The 21208-nt window shown below is 32.1% G+C and overlaps 1 protein-coding gene across 33 annotated transcripts in view; it reads right to left on the minus strand.

Moving 5' to 3' along the window:
• The window catches only part of LOC106879161 (basement membrane-specific heparan sulfate proteoglycan core protein), a 175917-nt gene that overhangs the window by 114608 nt on the left and 40101 nt on the right, over positions 1 to 21208 (minus strand). For 25 of the 33 annotated variants that reach the window (XM_089343084.1, XM_089343099.1, XM_089343102.1 and 22 more), the window contains exons 2-5: positions 15580 to 15724; positions 14810 to 14975; positions 13623 to 13771; positions 4984 to 5490 (exon numbers count right to left, since the gene is read on the minus strand). In XM_089343084.1, coding sequence (XP_089199210.1) covers positions 4984 to 5490; positions 13623 to 13771; positions 14810 to 14975; positions 15580 to 15724 — 967 coding nt within the window. The remainder of the gene's footprint in view (positions 1 to 4983; positions 5491 to 13622; positions 13772 to 14809; positions 14976 to 15579; positions 15725 to 21208) is intronic. The other 8 variants (XM_089343109.1, XM_089343107.1, XM_089343110.1 and 5 more) reach the window with 1 other exon arrangement.

The raw sequence follows: 21208 nt of genomic DNA on the forward strand, positions 1-21208 counted from the left end.
ACTCAAGGTTTACCTACAGGAGAACTTTGAGATAATCCTGATCTATAAATGAATTTCTGGATAACTTTCACAAATGCCAGTTGCTAACTGTAAACAATTCTTATTTGTTAACTTCTCAACATCACTCATAATTTAGTTGAAGTTCTGGAGATCATCCAAAAGTTATTTATAGATAAAAAGTAAAATAAATAAAAAAGCACACCAAAAACTGATTTGTAGGAGAATTTCTAGACATACCTAACTCACACAAAAAACAAAACGAAAAGGAAAAGGCTGAAATTCAAGATAACTCCAAAGAATACATACTAAACTGTAAATACCCACATGAGATTACAATTCTAGAAAAGATTCAAATATGAGAATATACTCAAAAGTGTAGAGAAGAATTTTACAATCTTATGTTATAGTCAATATTACATAAAACTAGAAAACCGTAAGATATCTCTATTGTAGGATTGTAAATAGGCATCTCTTCAGATTACAGATAATGGAAGCTGTACTTTACAATATTATAGAATGTTTTCTCCTTGTTTAACTCCAAATCAACTCTAAGCAAGCATACCTATAATGAAAGATTTCCTAACAATGACTATTCCACAATTTTAAGTATGATGTAAAGGTGTGATCTGAGATAGCAAGGTGAGTGACAGCATACAAGTTTCCTCATTTTAACACAGATTATAAAAAGTATTCATTGAAGGTGGCAACTACAAAACAAAATAGTTATTCTTGCTTTTACAAGCTGGAGAAGAAAAGGGCAGCTTTCCAAAACTTATGAGGCTGTTAAAAAGAGAGAAGATATCAAGGGAAAGAATGTTTATGGGTCTTTTTTTGTTTTTCACATAACTTAGACAAGAAATAACAGTGCCCATTGCCATCTTTTTAGGCCTCCAAGACTGCAGACCTCACCCAAATGCTTGCAACAGAGTGCCTGTGCTAAGGGTCAGGGATTCTCAACTAGGGTCCACATAAAATTTTGTTGTTAAAATTTATGTGCAATAAATTGGATATATTTCTACAATACACACAAAATATTTTAACAATTTCTTCATACAATTCCTAATAATATGGCTATAAGGTCCATCCAAGTAAAATAGGAATCAAAGGGGTCTATGAAAAAAGCATGGCTGAGAACCACTGGTAGTGGTCGTGGTCGTGTTAAACCAGTGAACAGATTAAGTCCAACACAGAGAGGATAGTGAACGAATGATGAAGATATACATGCACATATATACATAATATACAAAAACAGCCTTATAATAATGTAGTTTATTAGATTTATATCTGTATAGTCTACTGACCAGTTTCATATTGATTTGTATAATAGCAACAAACAACTGTGTGTGCTGATGGTAAGAAAGGTCGAAAAAAAAAAAAAATCTCTAGAGAAAAGCAATTATCATGCGTTGACCAATGTTAAAATCTGATGGCAAGTATGGGAAGCAATTCTGGACATGTTTGAATCTTAAGATTTCTCCAGCAAAATGAACTCCATACTTGCCATACTGCACCTTACTTGCTGAAGTAGAGACAAGAAAAATCTTTAAGTAACTGCAGACACTTATACACTTGTTGATATAGAAAAAGCAGAAATGTTTTAATAATAAAATAATTCTGAGATTCCATCCACATGAAAAACGATAGTTAGTTTTAACTTTTAACGTTTCAATACAGATAGCATCAAAAAGTTAACTAAAAAAGTATGCAGTGAAGTAAAAAAAAAAAAAAAAAAAGACATGTCGAGTCTTTTACCACGCCTGAGGCCAATTCCTGAAAGGTCAATAGAGTGAGAAAGAGCAAGTGAGTTTAAGTGATACAGTTAGTTTGGGCTAACTCAAACTCAGAGAAAATCAAAGAATGCAATCAACAGAAACTGGGAAGTGACAAAAGTTGATTGGTGGTGGTTTATTAAGGAACCAGATATAACAGGTGAAATAGTGCAGGGTTGTGATACAAGTAAAATATATATTATAAATAGACAGCAATAAACCTGTTATTCTTCATTTGAATTCAGGGTTAAGTAGAGCTGAAATAGTCAAGTGAAATACAATCACCTCCAAATTCACTTTACCCTCCCTACTTTTTAACTTATTCACTTCTTTTCTCATTCCACTGACCATTACACTTCTATTCTGTCAAAAGAACTGTGTCTTTCCAAAACATGACACTTCTTCAAGCATCAAAACAATTAAACTTATTGACACCAACAAACTCTTTTGGATAACATATTGAACTGCTGCCTTATGAGTTGTTAGTTCATATCCATTGCAAATGTTTTATTGTTTCAGTGAGGACATTTAATTCCACACACTTCAACAAACCAAGTCTTTTTTCAGACTAGCTTCAGTTGTTGAGAAATGTACTTCACCCTTTTTTTTTTTTAAATGTTTTTGTTGGACTGGTTTAGATACGGCCTGGCATTCGTAGTGAGAATGATCTATTTAATATTTCTCTTGATCAGCTGAAGGTTGATGACAGTAGAAAAAACAGGACAGGGTTGAATTCCAGATAGCTGAGATTCTGGAAGGGAAAGACTGCACACAGTGGTTAGTGCAGGGCCTAGAGTTGATGAGGGTTGACATTATATGAGCAATAATAAGACAGACAGACATGTTGGCTGAGTTGCCTGATGAGAGAAGCAGAGGCCATTGTAGGATGAATTAAAAAGGTATAGTAAGGTATCAATACATTTTGGGCCAGATATTGGAATATATTGGTGACTTCATACCATTCATTTGGGTGTCTTTCTTTGACAACAACAACAACAACAACATTGTATTGTGATCATACTAAGGTGCCACTGCCAAGTCGTTTTGTTTTTCTTTTGCTTTTTAGCCATGGAAGTAAACCTGTTGCACTCTATGTCCAAGTTAATCTTGATTTACGTCCTTTCATACGAAGTTATCTTCCCTTACAATGAAAATGAGCAATTTACACTGTTCAAAGAGACTGGTGTATGCAACCACCTGTGCCAACACACACACACACATGATAGGTTTCCATAGAGTTTCTGTCAATAAAAATTTGCTCACAAGATATTGGTCAGTTTCAAGTTACAATAGAAGACATTTGGTAGAAGGTATTTGGCTAAAGTATCACGCAGTTCAACCAAAACCAGAGCTATGTGGTCACAAAGCAAACTTTTTCCAACAGCAAAAATTACAGATCTTATCATATGCAACAATGAAACTCTACGCTGAAAGATAAACTCACATGTAGAAATAGAAGTTACCACTTCAAACAAACATAACTTATTTATGTATTCAACCATTCACCTAAAAGTTGGGTCAATATCTGTACATTTCTGAAACCCATATAATCCTTAATTAGAATATTTCATTCATTCACTGATTTCAGTCACTGAACTGAGGCCTTACTGGGGGTACACCTAAAAACTGTTACAACCCTGATTTTCTCTCAAAAGCATTTATTTTATGACTGATGAGAAGTGATCCCATTTCCTCCTTTTTAAGACATTGATTCATTAACCACTAAGCTACAGCCACATATAAGAGTCAAAACTCAAACAATGTACAAAATTTCATACACGTTTGGTAAACTCATCAATGTGTTGTTATAATTAATTGATTCCTTAATTAAACACAACAATTCACATTTACACAAAACGATAATTAGATTGCGAGATATTAGTGCATTTCTCATGAAACAAATTAACACAGCTGATGTGAAATACACCCATGAATCAAAATTGAATCTTAGACAGCTTGCATTTAGCCAAAAGCTCAGTCAACAGAGAATATAACATCGTGACACTTAGCCACAATTTAATCAACTACTAGCAATAACATTTAAAAGTAATTATTGTTTGCTCTTAATTGTTACTTTGATCCATAATTATTTTAAGCATTCTGCTTTTGATTTAGGTTCTCTCTTCATCTATGATTTTTGTAGGAAATATTCATATAACTGTGTGGTGAAGAAGCTAACTTTAGAACCACATGGTTCTTCATTTTATACCACTGCATGGCAGTTTCACAAAGTATCTCCTACTATAGCCCCAGACTGATTCAATACTTTGTAAGGAAGAGGATTAGGAAAACAGAAATTGAAAGAAATCTAGTGTGTGTGCATGCAGGCACACACACAGACACAGACACAGACACACACACACACACACACACACACACACACACAAACACACACACATGGATATGGACAGTGATGTCACCACTCATGGCTACACTGCAACTGGTGAAGTGTGTTGATATTTCTGGACAACAAAATTGTCCACTCTTGTATTCCTCTGGAATAAAAATTCCTTACCTAAAAAATAAGTAAGGGGTCAGTCAGCAAGAGAAAATAGATCTGACTGAAAATCCCAATTCAATATTGATTTAATATTTTTTATCTAATCTATGCAAGAATTGAAAACAGAAATTGAATACAGATATATCACTCCCTTCCTTTCCAATTACAATCTCATTCAACTATGGGTCAGTCTTTTACTGGATTTAATCATTGGATTGCCATCAAGCTGGTAACAGCCCAGTACTTATTTCAGTGTGGAACTTATTTGATTGATCTATATATGTCAAAGTACTAAGTTATGAGACATAAAAAGAACACAACATAAACGATAAGCACTTTTATACCAAGCCACTATAAACATACACCAACCTAAGCTTATAGTAAAAGGTACTTGTCCAAGGAGTTGCATTATGGATTGAACCTAAAGACCACATCATTGCAAAATAAACTTTGCAGCTACACAGCTGTGATTGTGCCTCTAATGTGCGTATGTATGTATATGTATATATATATATATATATATATATATATATATATATATATATATATATAATAAACATACAGAGAGAGAAATAGATAAAAGTGAAGAAAAAATGAAACTATTCTGAAGTTTTGAAGTGAAAGAAAGAGTAAAATCATAATCATTGGAGGGTAACGTGAAATGAAACAACAGTGATAACAATTTAGAAGGTAATCTAAGTAAAGAAACTGTACCCTCAATGCCAGTATAATCCATGATAGCTTGAATAGAAAATGTTTTTTGGCCTTTCTGGAAACCAAGCCATTTCATGTCAAATTCAGCGTGAGGTGTCATAAGTTCTTCAAACAGTTCTCCAGAATAGGCTTCGTATAACTCGGCAGCAGGTGTGTCACTACGACCACTCGTTGACCCACCAATTGCTCCCTGTTTAGCAGCTCTTGGATAGTGAAGGCCAATGAAGTCTCCCTTTTCAACAAGGACTGGAGTTGGTAAGGTAAATTCGTTGAATCCAACTTTTGTAGCTGGCATCAGTTGTTTGTGTAAGAGATAGAATTTAAACTCATCAACTGGACGCCATATGGAAGCAGCGAACTCTTTGGTGGGGACAGCAACATAATACGCCCATTTGGTGACATATCCGTCACAAGGGAACAGGTTGTTCACCATGAGGTGAGCGAGATTTGGCCCAGTCCATGTCAGTTCAGCAGGTTGACGACCAACTTTCTGTGGACAATATATATCTGGAAGTAAACAAAGTCAAGTTCTTTGATCTCTTTTGCTTTCTTTTGGTTAGAATTACCACGTTAGTCAGTTGAGCAACTACTGAAAAAACACCATGCAAAGAGATGATAGCATGCTAACTAGATGTTTCGACATGCACAACCAAAGTGTTGAGTGGAGAACAGAGATATATGTATCAGAAATGGAAATTTTAATTCAAGTTTTTATCAAATTTCTTTTTTTGCTTTATATATTCAAAATTTCATATTACTAAACTGGTTTTCCTCACCTAACGACTTCGGAAAAATTTTGAATATTAAATTCTAACAAATTCAGAAATTCAAATAAATATATCATGAAATGTATATATATATATATATATATACATATATTTATTCAAATCTCAATTTCATTTTTTTTTTAATTCTCTTCGAAGTTTTGATTTTGATATTCTTAAAATTTCAGTAATTCATATTTTTCTGTGTAAATTAATTTTAGTTTAAAATTTTTTAAAAAATCAGTTTTGCCAATTTAAAATTAAAAATATTTTTGTTGAAATGAAAAACAAAATAAACTTCAATCAAAATAATCCTCAAATTTCTAAGGTCAGTATTCTTGTGTCACTTGGAAAACGAAAACATTACCAGAAAAACTTCTATGTTAGAGATAGAAAGAGCAAAGTGAAGAGAAAAAAGAGAAAGAAGAGAATATACATCAGAGAAAGAGCAAGTTACATCCACGTAGATTCAAAAAGAGTTAAATCAAAGAAAGACAGAAATTAGAAAACTACCAAAAAACAGCAGGTTAGATGGAGCGTAAAAAAAGACAATTCCACATTTCTAACATCACAGCAATTAAGTGAAAAAGGCAGTTTAAATAAATTAAACGGCTGCATTTTTAGTAGGGAAAAATTTAATTTCATTTACTTTAAATATATTTTTATTTACACTCTCTCACTCGACACACGACATACACGCACTTACTCTCTTGTAATACTTGATATTTCAATTAATAAAATATGAAAATAAACTGACCACTCATAAACAAGCCACACACATTCCAAATGTGCAACAGTTAAGTGCAATTAAGTAATTAGTAAAAGAAAACAAAACAGCACATGATGTTAAGAAACTATGCTACACATAATGCTAATTTTCATATATTTTTACTGAGAATGAGGTAAGTGTATCAGGGTCATTCACTCATATCTTCATATCTGATCTCTCTTGATAGCACCATGCTAGTACACACACACACACATATGTATACCTATATATATATACATATATATGTATGTATGCCCACACACACAATTTGAAACTGATATTTTAAACTGTTATTACTTACACACTTTCAATTATTAAACAACTTAATCATGTACTCAAGGGAAATATTCAAAGTTTCAGCATCAACACATATATGTATATACAAAATTTGACACTAAAAATTATATTTGACATTTATACATACAAGCATACATACATACACACCCACACATATATATATACATTATGTGTATATATATATATATATATATATATATATACATTATGTGTATATATATATATATATATATATACATATATATATATATACATATATATATATATATATATATATATATATATATATATATATATATATATATACATATATATATATATATATATATATATATATATATATATATATACATACATATATATACATATATATATATATATATATATATATATATACATACATATATATATATACATATATATATATATATATATATATATACATACATATATATATATACATATATATATATATATATATATATATATATACATACATATATATATATACATATATATATATATATATATATATATATATATATATATATATATATATATATATATATATATATATATATACATATATATATATATATATATATATATATATATATATATATATATATATATATATATATATACATATATATATATATATATATATATATATATATATATATATATATATATATAAGTATACACACAGGCATGTATATACACACATATACATGTGTGATATGTATGACTACACACACACACACACACACTGGGGAAACTGAAAAGAAAAAATTTACTCAATCATACTCAAACTGATTGACAATAAGGCTTGAAACCTTGACACCTGTTTATGATATATCTATTTGTGTCAATGTATCTGAGGCACTCATGTGTTTTACAGAAAATAAATCACTTGAAGATGCCACCCACTTGAACAATAATATTAAAGTCAATGTAAAAACCTCAATATTTAGTTATAGACTTAATATCATTTTAACTATTTGCAAGTATGAGAGACAACTTTGAATATGTTTCGGTTTTATCCAACCTTCTCATCAATGTATAAGATTTCACCATATTTGCTGCTGAAGTAGTAGTGAGAGAATCACTAAATAAATGTAAAATATTGTACTCTTGTTAGAATAGAGCATTAGAATATTTTACAGAACAAAAGAAATACTTAAATAATTTCTCCACATTTTTTTACAGCTGTTAATGAGGATTATGTCTTGCTTTCCACAGCATTAAATTACTGAAAGACAAACTTTCTTTTTCTAGATATGATGGCATATTATCTAAGATGAAATCTGTGAACAAAGCATTGACTGTTCCCTTGCTTTTCGACAGATAAAAATAAATGGTAAACTTTGTCAAAGCAATTACTTCGCAGACGCTTTAAGTACTTACAGCTAAAAGAAAATAATTGAGCAGGCAGCAGGGAATAACAGTTAAAAGATAAGTAGAAAAGTTAAACCAATCCAAACATTACATATTACTGAACAAACAACATACACAAATGTGATTAACATTCTCAGTTTTATGCATATACACACACACATACACACACACACATACATATATATACACAAACACATAAATATACATACAAACACACGCCCACACATGTAACTGTGTATAGAGACACACATAAATGTGTACACATATTTGTGTGAGTATACACACACACACTTCTTTTAACTCCTTAAGGTGATTACATAAGCTGATAGCAAATAAAAGGTAAGGCAGTTAAGTGTGAAATATTCTTCAAAGTTTACCAGTTAGAAGTAAAAAAAAAAAAAAGGGCTTTGTAGGATCACACATAAAATTACAAAAACAAGTGGGCGAGGAGAAAGTGCCAGCTGAGGTGGAAGAGGAGCAAAGGTCAGTAATCATGTTCAAGCATTAGAGTAAATGTCACAGGCAATATTTAGTGTTTGTATTCTGGAATCACCCTTGATTTGTGTCATATGAAACATACACGCGCGCGCGCGCACACACACACACACACATGCACACACGCACGTGAGTGTGCATGTTTGTATCTATATAAATGCATCTACATATAAATACACATACACATTGAAACCATCTCAAAGATGAAATGTCTCAGCATCATAACAGAAAATGATGATGATGATGATGATGGGGGGGGTGGTGGTGGTGGTGGTGGTGTTGGTGTGTCTGTAGTAATGATAATAAACATAATGACAGTAGTTGACAGAAATGACAAAAAAGATGGAGACGTGGATGGTGCTGATTGAGTAACACTGGAATCAAAGGCATTCCAACTGTGGCCATCATGACATTTTTGTTTTTAGTGTCATATTAGGACTACATTATTCAGTTTGTTATTCCCATTTTTAAGATGGTAGGCTAAAGCTGGAGAGAGACTTGTTTACTATTTCTGCCAGGGCATGCCACCATGTAGGTGATACATTTGACAGTGTTCATGATGCATGTAGCAATGATCATGGTCTTGAGTAGGTATTCAGTCGAGAGGAATACATATATATTTAAGAATAGAGCATTTTAAATCATAAGAGATATTAGACAGCTTAAAATATAGTTTTAATTCATGGATGCTCAAAAAATAAGGTGATTATAATGATGATGATCATGATGGTACGTGGTAGTGGTGATGGTGATGATGATTCTATATGATACTAACACTTTGTTTTATGAATTTAATTTTAAAAAATTTTGTTTCCCACCCATGCTAGAACATTTTAAAAATGTTAATATCGTTATTTATACACACATGGCCAGCTTTTATTTAGCAGATCTACAGGTAATACCATTCCAACCATTCTTGTCCTTAATCATTATGCATGTAAGACTACCTTATCTGATGTGTCTTGCTAACACTTTTTTATAATTTGAGGGGAATTAACTACTATTTCTAGCAGGTTGAGCAACCATATAGCAACTCCTGCATTGGATGTATTACTGTATAATGTTTAGATATGTAAAAGAAGGGGGAAAAAATTATGGGTGATTTAATTTCTAAAGAATTAAAGAAAGACTAATCTAATCAGAGATCAACCATAAAGCATAACTAAGATATGAGAAACAAATACAGCCCATTTCCATATCAAATAGTTTAAATTTTTAAAAACTTTGTCACGGGTGTGCGGGCTTGAGAGGCCAGAAACTGTCCTGATTTCTGAGGTATGTAAGCAACAGAGAGTTCAAGAATCCTCCTAAACAGTATGCTAGGTTACCATAGGGTTAACTCCCAGCTTCTTCTGGTACTCATTTTCAACAGAGTAAACTGAAACAATATGAAGTGCCTTGCTCAAGAAGACATTATAGTGTACAGTTTCAGAACTGAGCACATAATCTAATGTTTGTTAGACTAACCAATAAGCTAGGCACCTTCACATAATAACTTTAAATAACCAAGACTATACACCTATAGAGAAGGTGGTTGATTAGTAGATTTGTTAGAGCACTGGACAAATGCCTTGTAGTAACTGTTCCATTTTTTTTATTGAATTCTGAGTTCAAATTCTGTCAAGATCAACTTTGCCTTTCATCCTTAGGGGACAATAAACTAAAAGGCCAGTCACATACAGAGTCAATTTTGCTTCTCTCTCATTTTCTCTTGCAGAATCACCCTCCAATGGAGGAGCTCTTACTGACAGATGATATGGCTTCCATTATACACAGAAGCAAACCCTTCACTAAAGAGTGATAAAATACTAGTAAAGACTAATATTGTAGAACAATGCTTTAAGCTAGACAAGCAAAGAAAAAGAAGACAACTGAAAATGTAAAATTTGATAAAATAAAATAACATAAAATTGGAAAATAGGGTTAAATGGTGAGAAGAAATATCCACACAGTTTGATGCTTGATTAATTCAGTGAGACGGCTGTTGTGAGGTTAGTTATGAAGAGTGACAGTGGTTGCCATTCCGAGAAAAAAAAAAAAAAACGTTGGTCATGCTTTAATTCACTCTTGTAGAAACTATGAGTTAACAAAAACAACAAGAACATAAAAACTATGTGTATGTATGTTTGTGGCCTGCATTTAAGTTATTATGCAAGAGAGATAGAAAGATGTAGAGAGAGAGAGAGAGAGAGAAAGAGAGAAATAAGATCCATCATGCTCATCTTAGTCTATGCTTGTATGTCTACTGTTGTATATGTACACACAATCATGTAGGCATGTGTACATGTAGGCATGTGTACATGTTACTTTATTCATTAAGTCTCAGAATTGAGAGTAATCTCTAAAATCGTTTTAGATACATCTAGATTATAGAGCAATGGATTATAGAGCAATGGATCACGCATTTCTTTTGTCCGTGGTATGCTTCAGTGCAAATAAAAATGCTTTGGTATATTTCTGATAAAAAGTTTTTTTAAAAAATTGTAGCTTATACATAGAAATAATTTATATTTTAGAAAATTATTAATTAATTACTTCAACATTTAATAAATGAAGCAAAGTTAAATTTTTCATTTAGAATCCAAGCTTGTACTTTGCAATTTTTAAAGATAGATTTTATTTCATTTTTTTAATTTCTTGACAGTGCACTTAGTTGCATCTCATCAGAGAACAGTATCACAATATATTGTTTGGGTCCCAGTGCTGTAGCATATCACAATAACTTGTTCTGATATTTTCTCTTTACTGCATGTGTATGTATGGAAGGGCCAGCACATACATTTTATCAAAGTATATTAAAGAATAAAGAAAAATGCATAGATACACATTTACTCATTTCTTATGCTACTAATGCACTTAGATACGATTCATTTAACTAAAATTAATAAAGAAAATTACCCTATAGAAAATTTAGCCAATAACAAATACATTGATACTGTTTAGCTTGAAGTAACAGCTAGTAAGTAAACTTATGGTCAGACATTTATCCAGTTATGACCATCCCTTTTAATCGCTCAACAGAGATTAAATCGTTCAATGTTAATTGCAAGTGTGTGATTCTTAAGGGATTTGGTTGCTATTTCTTGTAGGCCAAGCAACTGCATAGAGGTTTCCTTTTACAACATATATGTTGTTCCAGCTTAGCTTCCTCGAGCAGGCCTATAATCAAAGGGACATTCTAGCCATAACCATCCCAGATTTTTAAGGGTATCTAGTAAACCAAAGGACTATATTATTTAGTTTGTCCTCACAGCAGGGCAGGATTACAAAGAGATTTGCTGCTATTTATAGGAGGTTGGGAGATCTTGTAGACCACTTACATAATCAAATGCTGAATTTGGAAAGTCTTAGATATTTTTTATTGCTTTCTTTCAAGATCTTACATCTTTTTTTTCCTAATTTTGTAGCTTACCAATATATTTAGCAGCTTAAATATTTGGTAACATAAGGAAGACTACCGATATAGTTATGTAGTCATATATTCTGTACTTGAAACTTCCACTTTTTGATGACTTTTAATGACATGTTCACATATGCCTAAAACATATAAGCATACATATATGAGCCTGGTTGTGTGTGTGTGTGTATGTGTATGTGTGCATTTGCATGTATGTCTATGAGTGTATCCATACTTTGTATACACACACACACATATGTGCACTTATATATATATATATATATATATATATATATATATATATATATATATATATATATATATATATATATATATATAAATAGATAGATAGCTAGATAGATAGATAGATAGATATAGATGTATACACATAAACATGTAAACATGAGTGCATATATAAGTATACATGAATGCATATATGTATTTATGTATGTAAGAATGTATGTATATAAAAGTATAAATAAAGACTAGTACAATTATTATAAAGAAATTATTAGCATTTGCTACAATTTAAACCTCAGAATTTCTAAATCACTGTTCAACTGTTTTTATAATACATTAATGCTAGACATATATTTCAGGAAATTACATAACAATAATTATCCTATAATTAAATACAATTACCCTATAGTTAGACAAGTAAATATTATTTAGCGGAAAGTAGATCTAAAGACATAATTAACATTTAGCTGTGTTTCATTATGGTACTCTGTATAGAAGACAGACCTTTGCAGCAGAAAAAAAGTGCTTTATATTAGAAATGGTAACTCACGAGGTAAAGTTATTACTTCAACAGAGAAATCTAGTGACTACACTAAGCCTATAGCAAAGTGCAGAATCTAAGGAATCTCGTGAGGGTGCGTGTTCACAGCAATTAACTAAAAGATGCCTTTATGTAATGTTGATAAGTTCAATTGGCATGATGAGTGAAAAACAACTACCAGGCTAAAAATTCCTTTTCATCTTTCTCTTTGTAGAAGAGGAAATGCCTAAAATGTTCATATTGTTAAAGAAAGATTCTTACCAAGAACATGTAGACTTAAAAAAAAAAAATAATCAGAGTTACAGAATGCCTTAAGTCTTTTTTCTTACTGAGTTGTCTCCATTGTTCATCTTTTTATTCCTCACTATAAATGAAATGATTGACATTCTGTAACTCTGATTATTTTTTTTTTTTAAGTCTACATGTTCTTGGTAAGAATCTTTCTTTAACAATATGCTTTAAGATAACACTCAAGATTTTGTTTACTAGCATATGTGTGATTATGAGATATCTTGAACTTTAAAACCATACCTAAGGTTTCATATACATTACTTGGCTTAAATGTGTATTTCAATCATTCTAAGCAAAATAGGTTCTATGATACCACTGGGTGTATGTTTGGTTTTAAATCTGGGATTTTATGCATACCTCCCCCATACCACACAAACACACACACACACGTACACACGTGTGTGTGTGTATATATATAGATACATAAGAAAGCAAAAGATTCTATACCTCCAAGTGCATTGAAACTAAAATTTTCTGTGGACACAGTAAAGTTTCCAAGTCGACCTCTTGAAAGTTCTGAATAGAGTGTGTTTTTGATTTCTTTTGCATTGGTGAGTTCACTTGTGCCTAAATCCATGGAAACATAGGCATTTCGACTGAAATATGGAAACAAAGTAAAGGAAATTATCAAACTAGTTTCAATAGCATTTAATGAAAACAATGAAAAACTGTGCAAACAACAGCAATTATTTAGAATAAACTAACATGAAATGCCTTAAGTCTTTTTTCTTACTGAGTTGTCTCCATTGTCAGTTCTACATCCTCAGTTTTCAGTGGTGCTGCTTGGGTTGACCAGGTTTTACAATACAGCATTTCCCTACATATCTTTGCTCTTATACCTTGCAGATGCTTTTTTTTTTAACTTGCTGAGTCAAGAGAAGGGGTAGTGTGTATGGCCTTTGTAGGCTCTCTAAAACCAGTGAGATTTATTCCTTTAATGTTGTTCTGAACTGCTGTTAGTCAAAACCAGTAGGAAAGATATGAACAAAGAGAAGATTTGAGAAACAACATGTCTGTAGACTAGAGGCTGGAAATTGCCTGTCAATGATTTAATGCTAATCAGCTGAATGGCTCTTCTCTAGATGAAGTCCAACATAGTTATGTGCATAACAGCAGCATCCCAAATGTGAGAACAGTACCTCTTATGGGCTTCACTTGAGTCTTGTAGAATGTGAGAGATTTTTATTGCCATGAAATTGAGGACTGACCATAGCTAATGGGGGACAGAGATTCCTGGTACAGTGGGGTGAAATGCATCTCAGTTGCAGCCATTTGATGTATATATGTATTGACCCTTTACATCTGCTTTATCATGTTGGTATGAATTACAGAGGACTTTCTGAGGCAGTGTTTTAGAGCCAGATGCCCTTTCTGACACAAACTGTTTAAGATTTGCCTTATGAAAGGTAGCACACACACATATTATATACAATCTACCAATATTTTATCCTCCCGCTGAAATTGTACATGATAAGAAGCTGTCTCTGATGCCTTTCGCAGAACAAACAATTAATAACCTCAATTCTTCAATGATGAAGCTATTAAAAATCAAAACAACATTTATTTGATTGAGATCAGAGGGAAGAGAGAAAAGAAGAAAAGGAAGAAGAGAGAAAGATGGAAAGAAAACTTACTTAGAGACTGTATAGCCAATAATGTTGACACGAACTTTGTTGTTGTAGAGCTGAGATACAAATGTTTGGATCTGTTCTGAAATATGACGGTAGTGTAGGCTAGATGTATTTTGTAATCCATGTAAATCCCTAAGGTATAGTACTTTGAATGTTATCCGGTAAAAATCTGAAAAGAAAGAAAAAGTTGGTGAGTATAATTTAAGTCCAGAGTTGAAGAAAATTTCATTTTTTCCCTAAGTATGAAAATTAAGAAAGTCAAAAACTATTGAGAAGTTGCAAGAAGCAAAGAAAATTTTAGAAGAAAATTATAAATGAGTAGAAATTGAACTGATGAGTGTGTTAATTAATAAGGAGCTATAGTAGAAGACACTTGCTCGACATGCAATGCAATGGGATTGAACCCAAAACTACATGAATGGGATGTAAGCTTCTATCCACACAGCCACATGTAAGAAATATGTTTGATGTAAAAATTGAAATTTTCTTATATTGTCAATAACTATAACCACCACCAAATATTATGATTTCCTGTATCCAATAATGTTATTCATATATATGGAATCTCTGGAGCTCATCCAGTCTTATTTTTTTTTTTTTGTTTCCAGTATAAATACATTTGAAGCATCAAGGATAATTAACAATAAGTAATATATGATTAGGAAATCTAAAAGAAGTATTCTGAATGAATTTTCCAATGCTACTTTTGAAAGGGTCTACACCTGTTTAGAAAATCGTAAAACACATTTGATAGGAACATTATAGCATCTTACCTGGATAATTTCTATTTACAGAGGATCCGTCACCACTAACTTCATCACCAGAGCCATCAACGTCATCTTCATCATCTACAAAAGTTCTTGATCTCGCATCACTCATTAAAAAGGGATCATGATCATCAAATTCAAAGTCTTTGTCCTGGATAAAGTAAAGAAAATAAATGAAGCAATTAATAAAAGACATAAAATTACATACATATGTAATTATATATAAAGTTATGTCATACTTACAATAGGGAAAAAAATAATCTAATTAATTACTCTTTTACTCTTTTACTTGTTTCAGTCATTTGACTGCAGCCATGCTGGAGCACCGCCTTTGGTCGAGAAAATCGACCCCAGGAATTATTCTTTGTAAGCCTAGTACTTATTCTATCGGTCTCTTTTTGCCGAACCGCTAAGTTACGGGGACGTAAACACACCAGCGATGGTGGGGGGACAAACACAGACACACAAACACACACACACACATATATATATATATATACACACATCTATACGACGGGCTTCTTTCAGTTTCCGTCTACCAAATCCACTCACAAGGCTTTGGTCACCCCGAGGCTATAGTAGAAGACACTTGCCCAAGGTGCCACGCAGTGGGATTGAACCCGGAACCATGTGGTTGGTAAGCAAGCTACTTACCACACAGCCACTCCTGCGCCTATAATTAATAATTATCTATGCAATGAATAGAGACAAAAACATTAGCTCAATGGCTAATATCTTAATTTGATCTTATCAAGTTAGGGCAACAACTCCAGTTCGCTTTGTAACTATGAGCTCCTAGGTTCGATCCCACTGCGTGACTTCGTGAGCAAATATTTTATTTTACCTTGGCTTGATGTATATGCCTTGTACTGAAATTGGATAAACGGAAACTGTATAGAAGCCCGTTGGGTGGAATATACCTCTTATCCAAAAGGTTCAGCCTTGTCACATAATAAAAGGGAAGGCAATTCAGTTAATCGAACAACTGAAACCTCATCGTCGAATGACGGACATTTATCACCATTTCCACAATCGCCAATGTATAGTCGTTCGTTTGATGGAATGAATTGCATAAGTCAAGATATACTAATAATTCACACTTGAATGGCTAAGTAGCCATAAATATATAAGAAGAGTGAGAATATTTCTTTAATAGTCAAAAGTTTGGAAATATATCCCAGTGGATATTGCCAAAATAGGGAATGTTTATATATAATTTTACTTTTATAGATATTTATACTGTTGCATTATATTGATTTATAACATTAAGCACGTCTCTCACATTTGGGAAGAGGGTTATAGCCGATTATATTTGTATCAACTCCAGACTTTGACAGTTATTTTATTGACCATGGCGGAATTTGAACTCAGAACACGTATTTAAAACCGAGCAGAAAGAGTCAGAAAAAAAAATGCCGTATGAACGATTCTGCTAATCTACCGCTTTTGTGCGAAATAATAATAAAGATTTCTAACAATGGTACAAGGCTGCATGTTTCGTCAGAATAATTCAGCGAGTTTAAATCGACCCTGACACGATCTGAACTCAAACTATGAAGAAATAAAGTTAAACACTGCAATGTATTTATTTTGTCTGGATCCATACTGATTCTGTCAATCTACCTACCATTCAACAGTGCAAATAGTAATTTATAAATATGGCACGACGCCATTAATGTTTTTGGAACTATCACTCATAACGAAAGTACTTGTAATAGCTTTCGACAAGTTTGAATGTCAAAGAAGGGGGATTTTGCTAAGTCGATTTCAGTATATCATCGGTGCTTTATTACCTCTTTTAAATCTTATAAAAAGAGGGATTACTTTATTAACCCCGAAGAAAATAATGGTAAAATTAGATTTTTCAATATTTGAACATAGAACTTTAAAAGAGACCCGAAACAGTAAAGTGTAAGTTCGGCTATCTCCGTTGTTCTTACTGAATGCAGACGATAATTCTTTTACGTAATTGTATTATTGATAATACCTAGCAACTATAATCTCTGTGGTTATTAGACAAGATTTTATATTTCACAAATTAAAGTATAAAATTCCTTGAAAAATAAACCAAGCATAATTTAGGTAAACCTCTTCGTTTCTAGTGACGAAGTCATTTTCCACAAGATGCGCGGAGAGGGTAATGTGCTTGTTTTTCTTTTACTGCTTACTTTTTCCAGTTAGACTACTTTCACCAGTCAATAACTTAAATACATTTATAAACTAACGAGAGAACCTCTTCGTCAAGCATGAAGAAACATTTTAGAATCAAGGACAAATTGCAAGTGCATAATATATTTATGTACATATAATTTTACAAGGCCGTGTCGAAGAGAAGATAGACACTTAGTTGCGTCGATTTTGATTACTTTATTATTTGCTTATTTTATTCCCAATTCGAAATCCCACAGAAAGTTTAATTACATTATTAATCCCGAAATCAAGAATATCAAAATCGATTTTTTAAAAATTTCAATACTGAACGTTAAAAAGAAAAACGACCTAATACAACAAGTTCAGCATTCCGCTGTGGTTCTCCGACATTTTGACTGAAAGCAGACGACACTTTTCTTGGTCAATTATATTGTCAATATTTTGAAGCGATTACCATGACAGCTGGTAATTATTATATTATCAATGACACTTTTGAATCTAGATACTTTTATTTCTCAAATAAAAATCTAAAAGTCATCGTAGAATAACCCAGATATAATGGAGATAAATTGTTCAATTTCTGTGACTGAGCCATCACTCAAGTGGTCGGAAACAAGGTAAGATATTTTTTCGTTGTTCTCTTTTTCTACTAAATTTTAAATGGAATATAGATTAACAAGGCGATTTCTTTGTCAGGTATGAGGAACTTCTTTTTTTTTTTTTTCCTTTGTAAAAAGGCAAACTGGAATTATTTCTTCTTATCAAGGCCATGTGTCCAAAGGAAGAGATACACTTGAATTGCCTTCGGTAAATTCTTGCTGTTTACTTCATTAACCCTTTTAAAGTTCGGCGATCTTTCGATACTAGGCCGGAATAACGGACACTTTTTACGGAAAAGGCCGATATTCCGGCCTAGTATCGAAAGATCGCCTAAAGTACATATGTTAAATTATTTTTAACTATAAAGTTGTTGAAGTTGATTTTTACAAGAATTGAACACAGAACGAAAAAGACTAAATTCTGTTAATGCATTCTGCCTCGTCTCTCTTTATCATTTTGATGATTAATGTAGACGATAATCTTATGCAATTATATTGTAAACAATACTGGGAAACCGTAATCTTGGAGGAGGGTCAAAAGTTTCCTTCTTCGTAGAATAACTCATGATAAAACTTTCCAATTTCTGTGACGAAGTCCTCATCAGAAAAAGTCGTCGGAAACAAAAAGGTAACATGTTTTTCATTGCTTTTCATTATTTTCTTTTTCCATTAACTTTCTCTAATCGATAACTTAAATATGTTAACTCGGTGATCTCGGTTACATCAAGCGTGAAGAACCTTATACGCTTCCGGTTTGCTAATTTCTTTTGACACGTCCATATCTCCAAGAGGAGAGATGATACACTTGAGTCGATTTTGGTAAATTCTTCCAGCTTATTTAATTACCACTTTCAGATTTTTACAAAGAAGTTGAATTAGTTGTATTAAGCGCGAAGGACACCTTGTTAAAATCGATTTTTGCTAGATTTGAAAACCGAGCGTAAGAGATAGAATAGCTGTAATGCTTTCAAGTTCGGCATTTTGCTCCCGTCATTTTGATTGATGCAGACTATACTCTTCTTCGGCAATTATCAATGATATTCGGAAATTATAATCTTGGAAGCTGTTCGACAGACTCCTTTTGGGACACTGCAATCTTGGAAACTGTTTGACCGTTTATTTCATTTTATAAATATTGATCCCAAAAGTCCTCGTCGAGTAACCAAAGATAAAATTGTTCAGTTTTTGTGACAAATTCATCTTCCAAAGAAAGAAGAAAAGAAAAAAGAAAGGACGGGCTACAACAAGAAGGTAAGATAGTTGCCATTGTTTTCCTTTCTCAGTAAATCACTTTCTCTAAACGACTGAACCTCTTTTTTTTTTCGGTTTCAGGAGAAAATTTCAAGTGTATACCATACTGAGAAAATGCATATTTTACATATTCATAAGTAGAAAATATATTAAATTACTTCTTTTTCTTCATCTGAAGGAACTCTTTTCATTAAGGTTTTCAAGATCTGCTAGAAATAGCAGCGAGGAATTGCTCGTTTAAACTATTACATAAGAGTAATGTCACTTTATTATTACTTATTATGCAAACCTTTTATTTGAATATTTGAAGTATCTATTGTTCTTTACTAGTCTCATTATTGCTGATGATATATTAAAGAATTATCTAGTTCTCTAAAAAGGGATATTTTGCTGCTATTTCTAGCAGATTGATCTGCGACGCAAGAGATCCCTTCGTTTGTTCTATAGTTTCTTTTCCTTTTGCAGGTAAATTTGCAGGTATGTTATTGATAAAACTGTAATAATACAATAAGTTTTCTCTGATGTTTTTATTATTCTTTTTTTTAAAAAGAACTTAGAGAATCAAAATATTTATGAAAACTGAGAAGTCTATCTAAAACTTGAATCAAATAGTTTGGTTATGTGACAGTCAGTGAATGTACACACATAACTGTGTGTTAATAAATTTCTACCAATTATTGAATATGAAGGATTGGGGTTGGCAAAATTGGTAAATGGGGTAAAATGAGTAATTTCTTATTTCTCATTTTCTCCATACCTGTTTTAAACCGTAATATTCTAAGTCTAAGAAGGGATAATATTAAGTCACATATTCTCCCTCAACAAAGATCAAAATGGTGTTTAAGCATCAAGTTGTTAAATGTTGGATCTTTTTGGTTTGACGGGCAACATTTTTCATTAATGTTTTATATAGTGTTTTTGGTACCGAAACACTTTCAAACTTCGTATACTTGTATATTTTGTATTATAGAACAGATAAAAAATTTTGTATTCGAAGTTATTTCATGTAAAAAGTTGTCGTATTTCGGTAATTTCAACCAAGTGTTGCCCGTCAAACCGATTGAATAGCATGATTGGTGATAACCTCATCATTCTACGATATACGAGTCAAGTAAAAATTGTTTATTTAATCGGAAATTAATCTCCTCACTACACTTTGCAATGCAAATAAACTTACAGATCGTGTTCAATACTCTAAACATAGTTCTAGCAATTTAAATGACATTTGGTGTCATTTGAATGGTGGGAACTGAAAAATACTTAGATAAGAAAAAGTTCGACATTTCTATGCCTAGTTTATTTATATAGTGCGTACCACCCCACTCGATTCCCCGGGTTGAAGGTTTTTTCTTTTTTTTTTTACTCATTAAGAACATCATAGTTTTCTAGTCTCCCTTACTTTAACAATGTGAAGCTTTGTCTAGAAACATTTTGATTTGACGAAATGTAATGTATGTATGTATGTATGTGTGTGTGTGTATAAAGATTTATATAAACAGACTCCTTTAGAAATAAGGAATTCCTTCGGTTTGTTAGCACAAACTGAAAGAACATGTCAAATAACTTATTTATTTATTTATTGAATTCTTCAGATTCCTATACTTATAACTACAGAGGCATATACCACGTTCAAA

This window comes from Octopus bimaculoides, chromosome 26 (genome assembly GCF_046866305.1).
Source record: "Octopus bimaculoides isolate indiv1 chromosome 26, ASM4686630v1, whole genome shotgun sequence".
Taxonomy (NCBI): domain Eukaryota; kingdom Metazoa; phylum Mollusca; class Cephalopoda; order Octopoda; family Octopodidae; genus Octopus; species Octopus bimaculoides.